The following is a 15,451-nucleotide window of genomic DNA, read 5'->3' as shown; positions in this document are numbered from 1 at the left end:
CCTCTCCTACTCGCCAAACCACTGTTTACACTAACCTTCGCAATATTCTGAGTTAGCAGGATCGTTCGTTCTTCTCCCAGGTTATGACTGGTTTAGCAGCTTTTGTTTGGCACTCAACCTGACCACACTCCCTCCTCTACTGACTCGCGACTCTGGCTGCTGGAAGAAGCTGCTCCATGCCTGTAACACATACACAAGTTAACAATGTCAACACCCATGTTACAATGTTAATAGCACAATGTAAACACATATGTAACAAGTCCATACACAACAATGTTTAAATGCAGGAAGATGCTAATGCTTTCAAACTGTATACGTAAAGGCTCCGCTATGTCGGCCTACGATTTGTCTGTCGGCGGACTAATTTACCGCCGGATTAGGCATCGTAGCACACTCATGTCCGACTGGAGCTGACTACGCTCTGTACATCGCCGATCAGATTCGCGGCGTTCCTGCCATTGAAACGTAGACGGGTTCGCTCCCCGCTCCCCCCAGTATTTTGTTACTAGCACAAGCCAGTTTTGACGTCTGGACCAGTCTACATAAAAACGAGTCACGTACGTAAGAAGCCACAAAAATGGCGCTTAGCAGTAAACATTCATGCTAACTTCGTACAATCTATCCTCCATTTTCTGAACATCGTTAGAATCATTGTTGCCAGAATTTTTTTTGCTATGTGATTACGCGAAACTTAATATATATTGAGAAGGGTTGTGCAATATCCTCTTCTGTAGAACTGCTGGCGAGTGCGTGTATGACTGCCACTTTTATTAATGACGTGACCTTTTGATAATCATGTGACTCGACACGCGTGCGGTGATTGGCTGCCACTCAGCGATTTGTCGCCAGACGCACTTCGATAGAATAAACATGTTCTATCTCTGCGATCACATCGGCGGACCGATTTTTCCATCGTAAGAGCACTCATGTCGAGTTGGTCGGCCGGATGTTTTATTATCGCGATCTGGCCGGTTTTTGACGTACGATATTGAAATCGTTTGTCGGCCGACTAGGGTCGTAAGGACCGACATAAGCGCGGCCTAAGGGTCCCTTGGGGAAACCCCCGGCTGCAATTTTATAGACAGGCGTTCCTTTCTACAGGAAAGGGGTAGAAAGGGCTTGAGCTTCGTACTAGTCCGAAAAAATCTAGTGAGCACCAGATAACATTTTGCCTTAATTACTTAGAACTACTAAATTACTAATAAACAAAACGCCTTAAAACCAAATTGAAAATGATGAGGCTGTTCTAGATCAAAGGCCACTGCAATTTAGAAGAAAACGTTGCGGTGAGCGGTAGATAGGGAAGATAAGGTGATTAGAGTAAGTAGCGTTAAATATACAAGGAGAGGAGCAGGTGCGAAGGAAGGTCATGTAGGGCGGCTTTTCTGGACAACAATGACATTATTGCGCAGTATATAGCGGACGGCAGATTATGTAGATATTATATTAAGTGTAAACTTAGATTTATAGATTAACAGGTAAGATTTATATTATATGAGAAAACAGTAACATTAGCATTGTAGATTGCATTACTCGCAAATGACTCATAAATATCTCTATTTTTATTTTATTGCATGAATGTAATGACCAACAGTTAAAACAAAAGTTTAATTATAGATACAGAACCCTTTCATTTCAGTTTACCATCGTGGAATGCAATAATATATATAAAAACATGTGAAATAAATTACATCAAGCCTTGAACAATTTATCTGAAGTCAATCACAAGTAGATATATTAATGCCGTGGCACGGCATAGGACCCTAGAGCGGGACCATAAGTTCTACCTCTAATCTCAAGCCATGCAGCTGCTCTGTCATACAATCTACTCGGCGTGTCGCTTGTGAAACGCCGTTCTCCGCGGCTCGACAACGATTTGAAACATGCGTCTAAAACAGAGGAAGTGCTCCGAACCTGTCGATTGGAGGATAAAAATACGACCCCGCCCACTTTTCCATTTTGAGGATAAAAATAGAATTCGTGACGATTTCGTTTCACGGCGTCATAGCACGCGGCGTCGCATATTTGCTAAGTTAATTAAGACTAATCGCCGCATCAAATCGACTCAAAATTCACAGAGATTTAAGGCTAGACATGTGTCTATAGAAGCTAGACTTTATATGAAATGTAACTCAAATCGTTCGTGGATCCATATGGTATTAGTGCACGTCTCCTACCCGTCATAGCATAGCATATGCGCTGGGTAGGCGGGGTCTATTTTATCCTCCAATCAGCAGGCTCGGAGCAATCCTCTGTTTAGACGCCATGTGATTTGAAGCTATATAACTTACGGTGACAGTCTATACAGAATAGCCATACGTTTACGTATGTGTGTGGATAACTATTTCTGTCGGTTACCTTGCATGACTCTCCCATGTCATGTACGCTTTGACATAATACATCGTCAATATGGTATCACAGTATTGTTAGCTTTAAAATTGACTACGTCACGAATTTTCGGTATTTTTAATTTAAAATCAAGTGCCGCATGAGCGACAGTGCTGCTCTGAGGTCTGCTGCTCTACTGTACTGGCCTTGTTTCCGAACCTCGCAAATAGTTGAAGCCCTGTTCCATCGCTAAACCAGCTTGACGTACGTCATCAAAACTGTTTAGGCATAGGTATTTAACACCCTAAAAGTAAAACTAAACCCTAAACACTGCGACTGCCATCCTACTTCATAACTGCTACTGTCTTATCGCTGTCATAATGTATCACTAGGCCTATAGTTGCCGCGAAGATGGCCGTGGCAAGTAGTAATCAATATTCAAAAGATGGCATCCGCCTGTCGTAACGTGGTGATAATTAAGTCAAGAAAGTAGAGATGACCTAATTTCATTGTGTGCTTGAAATTCCACACGGCTAAAATCCAAGACTATATTCAGCGCAGGCGACAATTTTGCTCAGGCTGTGAGTAATGAAATTTAAACACATCTGCATTGGCAGGTAGTGGCTGTTTTATTAGAATAGAAAAGTGGCCAGTCATCCCCCATGCATGAGTACATGGGTTTGCCCCCGGTTTTTGCCTACGTATTCGGATGACGGGCCGCGCGAGCATTTCAGGGGCTCTTTCATATAGACGTTTTAAGAAATCGTGATCTTTGACCCTTCTGACGCGCGCCAAATTGGTCATCCTGAGTCGCTTTCCACGATACCCGACGTCCCAAATATCATGACGTACGTCGAGCGGTTAAGGATACTCTCCAAGGTTTTAGGCAAAATTTTTACTGATTTTCTAATTTCAAACTTTATTCGAATGAGCTAACACTACTGTGGCCACCTGCTGTACACGCTCATTTCTCCGAATATAACGGTACAGTGATGAATTGTCAGAGCATTTTGCTTGCCGCGTACATGTGTATAGTGAGCCGCGGCTGACGTCAGAAAAACGGTGATTTCTCGTTCCAATTTCTGACTTAGTAGTCGTGTATAAATGGATATTTTCTGTGATTACAAATCGGAATAATTTAATTTTACACTCGTTTTAATGGGACAATATTGCTGTAAAAAGTGCGTAGGGATTGTTATTAAGTGCCGTACTTTATGAGTTATGTCTCTTTATTCGCAAAAATTTTAAATTCAAACATGCGCGACTTGAATTTTAGGCAGTTTTTTTAATTTTTCTCCATAAATATGAACTTAAAGAAAATCTTGATGCCCTATTTTGGTACAATATTGTGCTTAACATGTGGCGAATTTTTTTATCTCACTCTTTCTGTAATTGAGAAACACTCCAAATACGCATTTTACATAAAAATTCAAAATTTTTGTGGTAACATAATTAGGGTGCTGGAAATTTCATAAATTTTTTTGGCCTTGAGCTTAGAGATATATCTCCTCTATAAGTGATTGATTCGATTCATTCGTCAATAAACGTTTAATCTTCATTAGAGCATACCCTGCAAAAGGTTGAGAGTATCCTTAAGATTTGTGCCAACTGTTGACGCACGCACGCACGCACGCACGCACGCACGCACGCACGCACGCACGAGACGAACGGACGGACGCAGGACAATCATGCGATTCTACAAGCTGCATCTGACTTCGTCAGATGAGCTAAAAAATTGATGTTGCCATATTTTACATAAAAATAAGTACTAACGGGACTAAATGTATCACAAATTCTTACCCGATAAGATTTTCTAAACTAGTTAAAAAATCCAAAAACCCGTGGACGATTTGATATTATGATCCTGACATTAATTGCTTGCTTGGGCTATGTATGAGTCACCGTGTGTGTTTACATCGAACAAATATAGTAAAATAGAAAGTATAATGCAGCAATTTGACGCATAAAAATATTGACCATAATGAACAGAATTACTTACATTTTGTGAAAAAGTGGAATTTTTTTTTTACTTTTACTATTTACGGTGACGTAATCTTAAAACAAGCAAGCCTATATTTCCACTCATCCCATCATCTGCCTAGTCTTACATACATACATACATACTACATACATACATACATACATAAGAGGGAAGCACACGAATGATTGCAAGTGTACGAGAGCGCGAAAGTGTCGGTATGTTTCTAACAGCATTATTTTGCCTTCGCTGGTGTGTGCGTGCATAGATCAGTGCTCGAAATAAGAAAAAAAAATGTGGTTGTCCTGGGACAACCCAGGCTCAAATCGGGTTGTCCGCAACAAGTTCTGTTGTCCAAAAAAAATATCCCAAATCTCCTATTTTCAATCACATAATAATATGTTCAGAAAACACCCCCAAAACACTGGTGTAGCCAGAATTTTTTAACAAGGGGGGCCAAAAACAGCGAACTGCGCAAAATAGTGGATGACTTAATATTTTAATGGCTCCTCCGCCTCCTCTCCACACCCTACGGCTCCTCTACCTTCTCTGCAATCTTTGTTTTGGGTGCCATGCGAAAAGGCCGACATTTTTGTTCATTGTTCTCTGCTCCAGATATGTAATTGTTCAGGTGGTGGATCTAGGATCCAGGGAGGGGGTGAAAAACAAGCGGGGGGTATGGGTCCCCTCTCATCCCAGAAAATTTTGAAATGTAGATCGCAGGAGATGCGTATTTGCGGCACTTTTGAGTAGATGTACAGCCTTCATTCTGACTACGACAATTCTCTTTTTTTAAACTTTCAGATCAACATGAATCCCACTGTTGTTTGTTTTGCATGGCAAAGCCATCGGAAAATTCAAAATAATAATGGAATAAAAATACCAAAATGTAGGGGTGAACTTGCTGGTTTGCTGGTTCCAAATCGAGTTCACCTCTCATAAATCAGAAAACCTGACATATACCAGTGGAGAATAGCAGCTGGTTAGGCATCGCTTTTCCCACACCATAGATTAATGGTGGGCCGCCAGGCTATAAGTGCTCTTGAGAACCCCTGAGAAAAACATAAATAAAGTACGTTTTTCGTCACATTTTTCTTGGTTGTCCACGCGACAATGTCTCAGACTGGTTAGGTTGTCCGGCGCAAATTCTGTGTCTCGTACACCGGACAACGCTTATTTCGAGCACTGTATATGCAAGCGTGTACGTGTATGCATGTGCTATCGAGTGCGCGTGCGCGCGTGCTCCTGTTCATTTAGAAACACGAATCCTCAATATTTTAAACGGTCGCGGAGCGCACAAAAAACTGAAGCGCTGCCAATTCTTTTTTCTTGTAAGCAAAAATTACAACATGCACCCCGCCTTAAAGCCGCACTATGCGCATCCAAACGCTAATTTCTCCAGTACTAGACTAGCAAATACTTCGTGTCAGCATAATCACAACTACCTTATGCAAAATAAACTCTAGTTCCTCCATTTCACTGCCGTTTGCTTAAAACCCACAAGAAAGAGGTGAGAATCTGGTAATCTGCGGCCAACGCCGACTTGCTTGCCAAAAATTTAGCCTCGAAGTGGTTAGGTGAGACGTCACATGTTTTTATCTTTGCTACACCCGTACCGCTGTACCGCAGCACCGCTGCACGGTTGCTTGGGAGAGCAACGGAAACTGTAACAACATCGGAGAATTGTACAAACTATGGAGGTATTTTTAAATGATTTTATAAGACAACGCCGCAGTGAAATGGGAGGAAACTAGAGTTTATTTTGTCATAAGGTAGTATGATTCTGCATGACACGAAGTATTTGCTAGTCTAGTACTGGAGAAATTAGCGTGTAGATGCGCATAGTGCGGCTTTAATATCGCATACAACATTGATACACCAGCGGTCGGTATTACATACGCATTTACTCGCCAGTTAAAGGCCACCTCTCTGTGGATCGATGCTGCTCAGCAGTTACTACGACACATCTGTAGACTGACGACATGTATTCAGCTGCGTGCTGTGCGACACCACTAGTGAATGCTATGGGTTCGTGATGGCGGAAGTCTACCACGGCCTCGCGCAGTAAACAGACAATGACTCCTGCTCTTCCTTCTCCTCCTCCTCTCTCCTCCTCATTCTCCTCCTTCTCCACCTCACGTCCACCTCCTCCTCTCGTCGTCTCCTCCTCCTCTCCTCCTCCTCCTCCACCTCCTCCTCCTCCTTCTCCTCCTTCCTCGTCCTCCACCACTCCTCCTTCTTCCTGCTCCTCCTCCTCCTCCTCCTCCTCCTCCTCCTCCTCCTCCTCCTCCTCCTCCTCCTCACAAGGAAACGTATTAGCTGCTGCTATGCGTTATTCTCGATAATGCACAGCAAGCTGTTATGCGCAGTTATAAGAGTTCATGTGTTGTTGGCCGAACAGCCGCACATCCTTAATTGAAACTTACGTAGGCACGCACGCACGCACGCACGCACGCACGCACGCACGCACGCAGCGCACGCACACACACACACACACCACACACACACAACACACACACACACACACACACACACCTGACGCCGATAATACCCAACATTCGACGTTGCTTACTTTATATATCAGAATTTTACAGTTGTAAAATATAACCCGTGGGTAGAATGTAGAAAAAATGAGGCAAAGTTCGACCACCGTACCACCAAGCATTGCAATATATATTTGTTGTAGTTACCTCCGCCCAACGGAGAACTTTCGCTCTCGTGTTCGTGTGTTAGTGTGTTCGTGTGTTCGTGCGATCGATATTAGCGCGTCAGCCAGCGAGCCAGCCAGCCAGCCAGCGCAGCGAGCCAGCGAGCGTGTACATGTGAGCGAGCAGCAGCAACGAGCGGCTGCTCACGAGCGGCGAGCAGCAAGCCAGCAAGCCAGCGTGTACATGCCAGTACGCTGGCGTACATCGTGGCTTATATTCCTGTGTTCGTGAGTCCTATGGCGTATGGCGTATGTCGCTGGCGGAGCGTATTGCACTCTCCGTGAGTGCACTCTGTCTAGTTTTATATTGAAGAGGCGATTTTCACACGGCTACACCTCACATTGTCATCTACCATGCTGCTTTGGAACTAGTTTGTAAATAATTGCTTCCCAATAAGAATTCTTCCTGGACCATACAATATTAGTTATTACAGAAATGTTTGCCTTTCTTTGTGCCTTTGCCAGAGACACATACACGATACACGCACGGCGCGCCAGTGCACCACGCGCGCACACAGCACCATGGGCCACATGACAAAGATGCCGGAACTACTTTCGATAGAAAAATCGGGGTCACATCTAGCTGATGCTACGACCAAAATAGCATGGGGTCATTGGCGCATAGACCATAATGAGGACCAACCGTTCCTTTCGGAGAGAGCAGTCTTTTCCGTGGACAATGTACATGTAAAACCTGAACGGTTTCAAAGGCCACAGCAAGCTTGTCTGGTGAAAAAACAACCATAAACATTTGGCGCCAACAATCGCGTCAGCAGGCTAGCAGCTCGCCAGCGCACGCCAACGCTTAAAAATTTCGCCAACGATTTTCGTGCATCAAATGCTTTCACACACGCATGCGATCATCCTTCACGGGGGGGTGGCGCTACACGAACACGACCCCCTCCTATAAAGTTCACAACAACGAATGCAGCAGCAGCGACAGTGACGGTGCTTCTTGCCTGACTGGGTGTCAGGAGAGCATGCATGCGAGACACTCGGACACGTATACGCCAACCTCATACACGGAGAATCGTTACGTGTAGTTTTATTGCCTTGCCCATTCAAGCTCAGTGTTAACCTGTTAACGAGCCCGCAGACTCGCGATCATTACCACTGACCGCACCAGCGCATTGATCTATGGTGTGTTTTTTATCCACCGCCGCGCGATCTCTACAGGTGTCAACGGACGCCACCGAAAAATTCGAACTGGCCATGAATGACATAAAAATAGATTTCGAGGCATTCAATTGGCACGGGGATGTAGATCATTTGTACATTTAACCTTTGTACTCGTGGCGCAGCACGGGAACTCACGCGACGACGTAACGTATACGCATAAGTACAGACAGCACTGCCGGAGCGCACGAATAATTTGATATTCAAGCTTACAGGTACGTATTATGCTTCCACAATGTGCTTAGGAGGCAGGGCATTAGTAACACCGATAACAATGCCATATCTGTCATTATGTAGCTTCCCATATAAACATTTAGAAACATTGTTTATAACAACTGACACGCAGTATCATGGCAGGTGCAGAAAAATAAGACTCACCCATAATAGCTCGCATGTCCAAGTTATAACTATAAGCATTTCAGTGTCGGGCGAACAAAAAACATCGTCAACTAGACAGAGGGCCACTCACGGAGAGTGCATACCTCTGCCAGCGACATACGCCATACGACTCACGAAACACACGAATGACCCACGATATACGCCAGCGTACTGACATGTACACGCTGGCTTGCTGGCTTGCTGCTCGCTCGCTCGTAGCAGCCGCTCGTTGCTGCTGCTCGCTCACATGTACACGCTCGCTGGCTCGCTGCGCTGGCTGGCTCGCTGGCTGACGCGCTAATATCGATCGCGCGAACACACGAACGCACGAGAGCGATCACATAACCTCCTGAGCCAACTCCGTTGGGCGGAGGTAATTATGGCAGATACCTGTGTCTGTGTACCTACCCGTGTAGTACGTATTATTATTACTAAAAGTAAAATTTGTGCATTTATTTTGGATGGTTTATAAGCAAGATGCGTACGAAAGCTAGTAAAACCTATGCGACACGTGAAAACTATATGCAACGCCAGAGAGTTAACATGGTCTGGTCATCCCTGCACGTAACACTTGTGGGAATTTAGCTACAGTTATTTCCCATAGCCTTATTACATCCCCTATCTTCACGGAACACCACGAAATAATTTTCAACCAACAATCTGCACATTACTACAACTTCGACTTTACATTAAATTTCAAGAGCTTAATAATCCATGTATTATAAGCAATGTATTATGTTAAGCTCTGAATAATACAAATTATGAATAATACAATGTATCATTGACTCTTGATTACGTAACATCCCCAGAAACCATTCCAAGTTTCGTCAATCAACAATGGCAAATACAAAAAAAAATCATATTATTCTTGGAGGAGTAGATTGGTAAGGAACTGAAACCTACAATTTACAACGCACAATTTTCCACGTAAATGGGACAGTTTCCAATGTTTCCAATGTATTATTTCTATTGTTCTATTGAAACTTTCACCGAAAGACAGTTTTGTAACGCTAACACCAGTTCTGGTGTTTTACCGAATTCAAGTTCAATTTTAAATGATTAGCAAAGATGTATAAATTCATTTGTTAAGGCTCATCGTGCTCTTCTGCACTTTCAACGTAACGATCATCTTATTACACATTAATCATATATATATAAATTTTCACACAAAAGCATGAATTGTCCCACTAACAAACATTATTGTGCTACAGATTACACTGCGGTGTAGTCAGGAAAGTTAATAAAAGGAAAGTTATATTAAACTTTGTCACTGCTTTCCGTGTTACGCTATTTACATATAACTTATATACTATAAGTCTTTATCTATTTTATGAACAGAAATTTGGCATAAAAGTGCGAAGAAAGAAAATAGTAGTATATTCCGATGAAATGCACAGTTGATTTTAACGTGTAGCATCACTAGGAGCGCTCGTCCCCACACGCTGCTGCTGCTGACGCTCCTATATATACAGTTCTACGCACACCGGAAACTGCAGTGATCCGCATGAAACCTTCACCACTTACAGCTGCAGCAGGCTGCATCTGCACATCGTGCCTGCTAGCCGGCCAGCAGCAGCAGCAGCAGCGGCGGCGGCGGCGGCAGGAGGAGGAGCAGCAGCAGCAGCATCAGTACCAGCACAAGGATAACAATCTGGCAGCTTGCCAGCAAGCGTGCAGCCATCTAAGTGCAATTACGAGACATGTACCATATGTGGGTTCGTAGGAATCAGTAGCGCGAAGCTAAACACTAGATCTGTAAACTACTAAAAACAACGCACGACCTTTCCGAAGCCGTGTTCCCAGGCGCGAATCTCCCAGTCTTCACGATAACAATGCTCCACCCCATAGTTATCGCCGCTGACGCACAAAAGCTAATATATTTCAACACGAAGAAATATGAAATCATCAATATTGATTGCGATGTGATTGTATGTAATCGCTTATATCTAACCAAAAGTTCTCACAGTTTCCGATAAAGAGAATATCCCAGTGGCTTTCACACGAGGCAAGTTCAAGTCAAAACAGGTTACCGTGGATTTGCGGCAATCTCTTCTCTGTCACTTTCACTGTCACCGTTAACTTTACAAACCACAAGGCCGGGGTATCATGCACGTTTATATATAATTTAGTCAAGTCACGCTTTCAGGTCATGCTCCAGTTAACGGACGATGTAGTTGGAGTGGACCAGTGGGCTACGGCATTGCCAGAGATTGGAAAACCACATCAACACAATTGTGTTATTATCTCCCTGCAGCTCGCGAGTAGGGAATATAGTGAGTGACAGTGATACCCATCGTTCACCGCTACCGCCGTCATGTAGGCAAGCATTCGTTTTGCATACATCTCTTTATGTTATGCTATGTTCTGATACTTGTCAAGATTCCCTTGATGGGATTTGTTGACAGGTAGTACGTGCCTTATAAAACAAAAAGAACATAATAATAAAGATATACATATTGCATATTATCTGCTTGTCACGTTGGTATTTGGTAGGGATGTGGTATCATCCTGGGCAATTTCATTGGTTTCGTTCCGTTGCCACGGTTATTGCTACCAAAGCAACAAACTTCTTCGATACTCGAGCAAAAATAATTAAGAAGAGCATTTACTCTCAAAGCATATACGCACGATGGATTCCAGTCAACTACTATAACAGATTTTGGGCAAAATCCATTCACGAACAAGTGGCAAGTATCCATTCCATCATGAAATTTAGGGTGACCACTAACACAAAGTACTACCTTATTAGGTGAGCTATTCCACATTACTCTTAAATATGTATGATAATACATAATTCCACTACTCATACAGTTTTTACTGCATAATGCAAATCCTATTTCACACACATACAAATTCATTGTTAATAATATACAGGGCTATAGATCTAACTTTCCATCCCAGTGTTAGAATACGGAGTAGCAATAATTCACCCTTACATGAATAAGTGTATAGTTACTACACTATCTTATTATCAATACCAGGATACAGTAAAACTACAGGGATTCATGCTCTGTATTTATATTTATAAGAGGAGAGAGACATAGGAAAGAGATGCAGAGAGAGGGGGCACAGATAGAGACAAAGATAAAAATAGATATTGATAGATAGATAGATAGATAGATAGATAGATAGATAGATAGATAGATAGATAGATAGATAGATAGATAGATAGATAGATAGATAGATAGATAGATAGATAGATAGATAGATAGATAGATAGATAGATAGATAAATAGAGAGATAGATAGATGGATAGATAGATAGATAGATAGATAGACACATAGATAGATAGATAAACAGACACACAGACGGAGAGATAGAGGGGGGGGGGATGGGTACTCTCCCAGAATAAGAACAATATCGTACATGGCACACGTGAGTACATTAAATTCACATAAACACGGCAATCGTTGGGGATCTATGAAGATCTTCTGGCTTACCTGCCACTGTGAGTTTGATTCTTCTGCTGACTATAGCCCCTATCTTGCTGCGCGCTAAGCATTCATAGTAACCCGCATCAGTATCTCGACCCTTCCGGCGTGAAATGACACGACTGTGAAAAACAAAACTGCCAGTTAGTACACAGAATGCAAATACGCGAGGAGAATGGGAACTGTTTGTCAACGTTTTATGAATTATATGCTATAATTGATGCCTAACAAGATTCTTTTAAATAGAAAGAGTGATCCTGACCTTACCAAGAGCACCCTAAAATGCAAACGTGATCGAGGTAGCGTCATTTGTACGAAGTTCATGAAAATCCGTTTGAACAATTAGGGTGGTAAAACTCTTTCTGACTTGTTGCACTAATAAAGTAACTAAACTCATTTCACTAAAGCAACCTTGACCATGACTGCGCAGCAATAAAAACTCATATAAATTGTTGCCATGCCTAACACTCGTGTGTAGTTGCACAAACATGCGTGGGAAAATAAAGCAATACAGCCGCGCACACCAGTGAAATTCGATGAAAGTAAATAACGGCTGTAATATAATGTGGAGCGGGTTCCAAGAACTGTCATAATTATTTTATGGGCTTCCAAGTATTCACGAGCAGACTGTATCATCAATACATTAATGAATGCACGGGTTGGCTCGCAATGACCACGTAGCCATGCTAGGAATGATGCTTGAAATAGGTTCTGAAACAGATACAGTTATCTGACACAGTAATATCGCGTCATCAAACCTCATCTTTTGACCTGGTGGGAAACAATATATAATGATTCTTGGGAACAAATGGGTAACATTAATGTTACTGTGATCTATACATTAAAAATGAAAGTGTCAATGACACTGTAGCTCACCACAAAAAAAAACACACAAATGAGTGAGTAAGAAGAAGTCAGTTTTAATTGAGCAACCATCGACGTACATTATAGAAACGATTGCCATCTGTATATCGCAATAATAATTTATAAACCAAAATGAATCACAATTTGTGACCGTAGATGGCGCTATACCCGCTTTGTAGTGATGGCATTTGAAATAAATAGGTTATGCTGAGTTCCGACATGTTTTGTAAAACTTTACTCTAATATAGACGTTTTATCGGCAGGGTGGAGAGGAAATACCAATTTTGCATTAAAGATATTGTCAATGAAATCTTGTAAAACGAACCAGACGAGTGTGACACCACTATCAAATTCTTACCCGATAAGATTTTCTCAACTAGTTAAAAAAATCCAAAAACCCTGGACGATTTGATATTATGATCCTGACATTAATTGCTTGCTATGGGCTATGTATGAGTCACGCGTGTGTGTTTACATCGAACAATATAGTAAAATAGAAAGTATAATGCAGCAATTTGACCATAAAAATTTGACCATAATGAACAGAATTACTTACATTTTGTGAAAAAGTGGAATTTTTTTTTACTTTTACTATTTACGGTGACGTAATCTTAAAACAAGCAAGCCTATATTATCCACCATCCCCATCATCTGCTAGTCTTACATACATACATACATACATACATACATACATACATACATACATAAGATGGAAGCACACCGAATGATTGCAAGTGTACGAGAGCGCGAAAGTGTCGGTATGTTTCTAACAGCATTATTTTGCCTTCGTGTGTGTGCGTGCATATATCAGTGCTCGAAATAAGAAAAAAAATGTGGTTGTCCTGCGGACAACCCAGGCATCAAATCGGGTTGTCCGCAACAATTTCTGGTTGTCCCAAAAAAATATCCCCAAATCTCCTATTTTCAATCACATAATAATATGTCATAATTTTGTTTTAAATATCAAAACCCCTAGCCCTTATTCATTCACATACCAAAAATGAGCAAAATCCGTTGAACCTGAACTGACCAATGGCAATTCCCATTTTGCCAAAAAATTGCCATGGCTCGAAAGTACGTCGACTAGCGTGCTTCAAAATAGGACGTTTAATATGGGAGCATAGCAGTAACAACTACACCCAATTTCAAACATGTGGGTGAAACGGTTCCTGAGTTATCGTTGACCGTAGCGAAATGTTGACGGACGGACGGACGGACGGACGGACGGACGGACGGACGGACGGACGGACGACGACCCATGGCAATAGCTCAGCTTGACGATGTCAAGGTGAGCTAAAAATGAAATACCGAATAATAATAATAATATAGGAACTCCTTTAGTTTCCTCTGAACACGTATAATCGAGTTAGCCGTACAACAAAACCATCGCGGCTTCCTTCCTTGTTTGTATATTCCTCGACGCATTGACATTGGATGCGTGGGAGTGGCAAACAACCTTATAAACTGTTGGTCACAGATGTGTCACACCTGCACGTACATTGCCCCACATGCTGATCCACATCCTCAAGCTTGGAATGTATACAAATAGTCATTCCTAATCTTATGTATAATCTTTCCAAGTGCGGAGCTATTTGCAGTTCACACAAACTAAGCATGGCACCATATTTTCATGCTTAATGTGTACCCAGCAACTCTCAATGATATTGGCGACCTATTGCAGTAAATTTGTCATCTCTATTTCGCATCAGTTTAAAGTAATTATTGAGAGAGTTTTCCAGTGTTTTCCCCACTTTCATGATACCTACCGTTATTGCTTGAGTAACAGCAATTGTCTAGAGTAACGATAAAATGCTTTCGAACCTTCGTATTCACCAAATCCGAAATCATGCACAATTACAATTTTGCGTTCTGTTTCTGTAATACCGTTGCCATCACTCGGACTTTCTCGCGGTAGCGCGAGACATCTATCACGGTGCAGTAATGCATACCGTCGCACCGTAGAAATCAGGTCAGAGTGTAAACACAGACGTTCATACTAGTGTAACAGCAGTGTAGTACTAATACCTTGTAAAGTCTGTTATTAGAGAAGCTTGTGGATTACCACCCTACCAGTCAGATAGTAACACAAGAATGACAATGACAGAAAGTGCTCTGAATTATTGACATAAAAATTCAATAACATTTACCACACAGAAATGCACGGCCTTTTGTTTTAATTATGCACTTGGTTTGAAGGCGCCATTTGTATTTTGGATTGTCAGCATACGATAATATCCGGAGCTGGTATGATGTGGTCAAATCCATTTTCTATGCTATAACTGCATAAAATCTTAGTGTTTTTAATGTTGGTGTAATCAGTGATGTTTCCGCTGTCAGGTGAGACTATATTCAGCCATATTTTTTTCGAATCGAGTGTTTTTGAGCAAAAATATCGCAATACTTCCTTTAAATTTGAACCGGTCAATTCAGGCAGGTGTCTTTGATTTATAGTTTTTTGTGACCAACTGATCCAAGAGGGTGACTAACCACTGGTAAAATTTAATTTTGTTGAAAGGAAGAGTTTACTGTAGGTTCTAGGGTTATTTTCAGCTAATTTAAGTTATAATTACGCTACATAAAAAGTTTCAT

At 41.9% G+C, this 15,451-nt stretch overlaps 1 protein-coding gene across 1 annotated transcript in view; it reads right to left on the bottom strand.

The window, feature by feature from the left end:
* Positions 1–15,451, bottom strand: part of LOC106806946 (protogenin-like) — a gene marked incomplete in the record, with an annotated part of 80,890 nt that overhangs the window by 44,418 nt on the left and 21,021 nt on the right. The window contains 1 exon segment of the mRNA XM_014809132.1: positions 12,008–12,120. Coding sequence (XP_014664618.1) covers positions 12,008–12,120 — 113 coding nt within the window.

Source organism: Priapulus caudatus, unplaced genomic scaffold (assembly GCF_000485595.1).
Source record: "Priapulus caudatus unplaced genomic scaffold, Priapulus_caudatus-5.0.1 Scaffold187, whole genome shotgun sequence".
Lineage (NCBI taxonomy): Eukaryota > Metazoa > Priapulida > Priapulimorpha > Priapulimorphida > Priapulidae > Priapulus > Priapulus caudatus.
This window is presented reverse-complemented; position numbering and strand designations above follow the sequence as displayed.